This window comes from Sinocyclocheilus anshuiensis, unplaced genomic scaffold (genome assembly GCF_001515605.1).
Source record: "Sinocyclocheilus anshuiensis isolate Anshui unplaced genomic scaffold, SAMN03320099.WGS_v1.1 scaffold1810, whole genome shotgun sequence".
Taxonomy (NCBI): Eukaryota; Metazoa; Chordata; class Actinopteri; order Cypriniformes; family Cyprinidae; genus Sinocyclocheilus; species Sinocyclocheilus anshuiensis.
In genome coordinates, this window is record NW_015547669.1 from 1,053,019 (window position 1) to 1,059,025 (window position 6,007).

General features: G+C 32.7%; 1 protein-coding gene across 1 annotated transcript in view; it reads left to right on the forward strand.

The window, feature by feature from the left end:
* Positions 1-5,564, forward strand: part of LOC107702712 (multiple PDZ domain protein-like) — a 71,316-nt gene extending 65,752 nt beyond the window's left edge. Inside the window, exons 27-32 of the mRNA XM_016505111.1 lie at positions 712-868; positions 2,282-2,478; positions 3,251-3,342; positions 3,431-3,503; positions 5,299-5,352; positions 5,445-5,564. Coding sequence (XP_016360597.1) covers positions 712-868; positions 2,282-2,478; positions 3,251-3,342; positions 3,431-3,503; positions 5,299-5,352; positions 5,445-5,564 — 693 coding nt within the window. The remainder of the gene's footprint in view (positions 1-711; positions 869-2,281; positions 2,479-3,250; positions 3,343-3,430; positions 3,504-5,298; positions 5,353-5,444) is intronic.
* Positions 5,565-6,007: the final 443 nt, after the last annotated feature.

Genomic DNA, 6,007 nt, shown 5'->3' on the forward strand with positions numbered 1-6,007 from the left:
TATATATTATTTTATTGTAACAATGTTGCACTATTTTAAGTAATATTAGAAATTATATATAAATGTGCAGATATATGCAGATCAGATGATTGAAAAGCTGGTTTAAATCTGAGGCTTTTTTGTATGAATAGTTTTTAATCGCACGATCCACATGATATGCATTACTCTGTGTAACACAAAAGGAGATGTTTAGTAGAATACTCTTGCTGCTCTTTTCCATACAGTGAAAGCACACAGTGACCAGCTGTTAAACTCAGAAAAAGGAATAACATACATCACAAATGCATTGTTGTGTCAAGAACAGACCAAAATGTAAAGAGCAGCGTGAACATTCTGCTAAACATCTTTTTTGTTCTACTAAAAAAGTTATACAAATTTGGAACAACATTTGAAACTTATGTACAGTAACAATGTCATATTTTTTAGTAATCTCAATTTTACACTGTAACTGATATTCATTGAAAAAAAACATTCATTAAACATGAATTTAGCAGGCTAATTAATGATTTGGAAGGTTTTTACAGAACAGCAGCATGTCTTGTTTTGTTGGTTCTTCATGCTGAGAAATGAAGAACAGATTAAATGTGATTTTGATTATATTACGCTTCATATTTCATGGGTTTAATGGAGGATGCCGTGCTGACAGATGACGTGCTAATTGGATAGAAATTATATCTTGTTTAATGTGTTTTATTTTTAAAACTGTGGCAGCTGTATCGAGAGGAGGGGAAAAGCGTCCTGTCGCTGCCTGTCGTTCCACATGTTGGGGAAACCGACTCGGACACACTGACTGAGATTCCCGACAGACTCGCTCTGCATAGCGACGGTCCTGATGAGGAAGAGGAGGATGAGTACGGATACAGCTGGAGTGAGTCTCACATTCGCTGTAACACACAGCAGCCAGCAGAGAGCGCCTATCACACTGACTCACACTGGACTAGTTTCATAGAGAGACTGGTGAAAAAAGAAGTACACTGTAGTAATATTAATTAACTACATATACTTGCTGTATGCTTAGAATGAAGGTCTGGTTTAGGGTTAGTTGCATGTAATTATGCATAATATATTGTTTTCACTATTGTAAGTGCATGTAACGTGTAACAAGGGCACTGTAAAATTAAGTTGGACTTAAGTAAATTTTTATAGATAATGTCATAATTACTTCTATTGTTTTTGAAGTATGGTTGAAGTACTGCTGAATGTACAGACAAGCATTTATGGTGAACTAAAAGATAAAGTAATATACTTTAATATAATATATGCTTTATACACAACAAAAGATTATCAAAACAATGATTTTTTTTAAATGTACTTTTAGAATAATACTTTAATTTGACAGTATAACAAAGCACACTCTTTAAAAGTGTACTTAAGTGTGTTAAGAAACAGTCATGAAAGTGTCTCTCTTTAAGTGCTGCCAAATATACTTAAGTGTGAACTTAATACAGCTTTTGAAGTCTTAATTGCTTGTTAACTGCAGTAAAATGAAAAAGTGTTTAGTGTAAATTTATATTAAATGCAATTAGATGAACTTTAGAGTGTTTTCTGACCCACTTAAGGAGGACTTAAGTACATCTTTATATGTAATTTCATAATTACTTCTATTTTCTTTGAAATATGGTTAAAGTACTGCTGAATGTACTGACAAGCATTTATGATAAACTAAAATATACTTTAATGTCATTTCTATTGAAACGTGCATGTCTTGTGTTTAAATGTAATTATAATGATGAAGTTGCAACTTAGTACATTTAAAATATATTAACAAAATGTAATATCAAATAACACTATAGTTAAAATTATAATCAAGTACTTTACATGTGCTTTAGTTTCTTAGTCAACACTTAAGTGTACTTCTTAAAAAATGACAAAAGATTATTAAAACATAATAATTAAAATGTACTTTAAAGTAAAACTTTTAAATTGACATCATTACAAAGTGCAAACTTTTTAAAAATGTACTTAAGTATACTTAAAAAGTAAGTGTGTTAAGAAACAGTCATGAAAGTGTCTCTCAGTCACTGAAGTGGCTTTTTAAAAAAATTTTAAAAATATACTTTTAAGATTTGAAGCACACTACAAGTGCACATCCAATACAGTTAAGCGCACTTCTTTTTCACAAGGGGTATGTGGCCATTCACACTGTACTGAACTAAATCTGTTATTAGACTGCAGTGATATGCTGCAGTAATACTACAGATTGCAAGTGTAATTTATGAGTAAAAGTATCTAACTGCAGGTGTGTGTGTGTGTGTGTGTGTGTGTGTGTGTGTCTGAGAAGAGAAGGTAACGGAGCGGTACGGTCGTTTACCCGGTGAGCTGCACCTGATCGAGTTGGAGAAGGGTCGCACAGGTTTGGGTTTGAGTCTGGCAGGGAACCGCGATCGTTCACGCATGAGTGTGTTTGTGGTGGGAATCGATCCCAACGGCGCCGCCGGCCGAGACGAACACATCGTGGTGGGAGATGAACTGTTAGAGGTGAGTGTGTTTAAAACATCAAAACAGCAGTCTTGTGAAAAAGAAATACACTTTAGCATACTTTAAAAAAGAGTACTTATTATGTAATTTAAAAGAATATACTTAAGTGTAAACTGATGTAATGTTTTCAGACACTTAATTGCATATTATTTGCAATTAATATTAAATGCAGTTTTTAATGCAGTTTATATTAAATAATTTTTGACTCACTTAAGTTGGTACTTAAGTACATTTTTTTATATATAATTTCATGTATTTACTATTATTTACTTTACATAATTACTTCTATTGTTTTTGAAGTATGGTTGAAGTACTGCTGAATGTACAGACAAGCATTTATGGTGAATTAAAATATAAAGTAATATACTTTATACACAACAAAAGATTAGCAAAACAATGATTTTTAAAATGTACTCTGAGAGTAAAACTTTAATTTGACAGTATAACAAAGCACACTCTTTAAAAGTGTACTTAAGTGTGTTAAGAATTATCAAAACATAATGTTTAAAAAATTGTAATTTGAGAGTAAAACTTTTAATTTGACATAACAAAGGTCACTCATTAAAAGTGTACTTAAGTGTGTTCAGAAACAGTCATTAAAGTCTCTCTCTTAAAGTCATTCAAGTGGCCTTTTAGTTCATTAATATATTATCTGCATGTTTTTTGTTTTTTTTAAGTACACTGCAAGTGCAGATTCAATACAGTTAAGCACACATCTTTTGCATGCTAAACAGATCAGGCCATTTTCTGATTCATCTCGTTGTCTTGGCAGATAAACGGTCAGGTTCTGTACGGCCGCAGTCATCAGAACGCCTCTGCCATCATTAAAAGCGCCCCTTCAAGGGTCAAGATCATCTTCATCCGGTAGGTCGAAGTTTGTGGTGTGTAGGTGTTGATCTGAAGAGATTTTGAAGCCTGTTGCAGGCTGACACGTGAGGTGTGTGTGTTTCAGGAACAGAGATGCTTTGAGTCAGATGGCTGTCGGGCCGATGAAGGAGACGGACTCACCAGACTCACACACAGAGGTGAACTCACACACATCTGTGTGCCAAACCCTAACTCTAAAAGACTTTATTTACTTCATTTCTGAATCGGTTTTAGTCAACTTTAGACCCTTGTGAAAAAGAAGTGCTCTTAATTGAACTGAATGTGCACTTGTAGTGTACTTCAAATATTAAAAGTATATTTTTTTAAAAACTGTAGATGCAGATAATATACAATTATTTAAATAAAAGGCCACTTAAGTTGAAAATTTAGTGTTTACTATTGTCATTTTGCATTATTGACACACTATTTTCCTATTTAATACTGTAAAGTTGCTTTGACACAATCTGTATTGTTAAAAGCGCTATATAAATAAAGGTGACTTGACTTAAGTGACTTAAAGAGAGACACTTTTATGACTGTTACTTAAGTACACTTTTGAAAATTGACCTTTGTAATAATGTCAAATTAAAAGTTTTACTTTAAAGTAAATTTTAAATCATTGTGTTTTAATCATCTTTTGTCATGTTTCAAAGAAGTACACTTATTTTGATGTGACATGTAAAATACTGTACTTGATTATTTTTTTAACTGGAGTGTGTTATTCAATTTTACATTTAAACTTAATATATTTTAAATGCAATAAACTGAGACTTCATTACAAATGTGTAATCGCAAATATATTATAATTGGTAAAAATGCTTGTCAGTACATTCAGCAGTACTTTAACCATAATTCAAAGACAATAGAAGTAATTAAGAAATGACATAAAAATATATATATATATTCAGTCTGGTAACACTTTAGAATAGGGAACACTTATTCACTATTAACAAGTGAATTCCCTCAATAAATTCCTAATTTTCTGCTTATTAATAGTACACGCTAAAAAATGCTGGGTTAAATACAACCCAGTGCTGGGTAAAATAGGGACAAACCCAGCAATTGGGTTGTTTTGACCCAGCATTTTTTAGAGTGTAAGTAAGGTAGTTGTTAAGTTTAGGTATTGGGTAGAATTAGGGATGTAGAATAAGGCATTAATATGTGCTTAATTAGTACTAATAAATGGCTACACTCTAAAAAATGCTGAGTTAAATACAACCCAGTGCTGGGTAAAATAGGGACAAACCCAGCAATTGGGCTGTTTTGACCCAGCGGTTGGGTTAAATGTTTAACCCAACCTTTTGGGTAGTAACCCAACCGCTGGGTCAAAACAACCCAATTGCTGGGTTTGTCCCTATTTTACCCAGCACTGGGTTGTATTTAACCCAGCATTTTTTAGAGTGTAATATTATAGTAATATGCGTGCTAATAAGCAACTAGTTAAGAGACCCTAAAATAAAGTGTTACTTTAAGTCCTAGTTGAGTGGAAAAAAAACACTCTACAGTTCAACTAATTGCATTTAATATAAATATAAACTGTAATACGGTTTCATTTAATTACAATTAGCATGCAATTAATTTTATATATTGTATATATTCTTATGTATATTATTTCCGTAACAAGTACTCTTTTTATGGTATTGTAAAGTGTACTACTTTTTCACAAGGTGAGACAAACAGACACATTAAGCATTCCTGATGTGTATAAAAAGATCGGTCATTCATTAATTTATTCAATCATTTGTTCATTCATTCTAAAACATAGAGCTATCCGTTAGCATTCCTCTTCATCTCAATAAGTAAATTTTTTACGGTTTTAGGAGATTTTATGGGGACGCATTTGAAGCTAAGCAAACAAACGGTCACCCTCTGGTTCATTCAATCATTCATGCATATGTTTATCCATTTATTTCTTTAGTTATGATCAAGTTTAACATGTTTTTTCCTCCGCAGACTGAGACGCCCAGCTCAACACTAGACGTGATCCAGCACATAACTCTTCCTGTGGTGAGACACACACTTCAGCGCTCTTCTGGCTCAGTGTTTATGTGGTTTCTCTCTCCGTACCGGGGATGTTCAGTGTTGTATTCTCTCTGAAGGAGGATGGAGGGCTGGGTTTGGTCCTGAAGGAGGATGACAGCAGGAGCAGATGCATCATTCAGAGTCTGGATGAGAACGGAGCGGCTGGAAGGGTAAGAATCACTGTGCTGCAAAATTAAAGACAACAGATATGATGTCCATTTTACTTTTCTAATGTGACATATTTCTGATATTCAACCAGAGAAAAATATAGAGTTTGAAATGTAGGGAAAAGTTGCGCCTGTTTGACAAAGACAAACTTTTTTGTACTGATGAATTGTACTCAATAAAACAGCAAAGTGTTTTCGGAAAATAAACAGGGTTGGTTTGGATTTCATGTTGACTTGAACACAAAGTGTTATTTTAGCATCTTTGATAAACTTGTTATAGTTTGTGTTAATGTTTTGAATTAGATGTTACATTTTCAGTTTTTACTTTAATTTCAGTTAAAAGTAGTTTTGTTGTTGTCATTTTTATACATATATAGTATTTATTCATTTTTATTTATTAGTTTTACTTTATTTAGTTTCACTTGTTTTAGTACTTCAACTTAAACTAAACGGAACTGTGAAATATTGCCTAG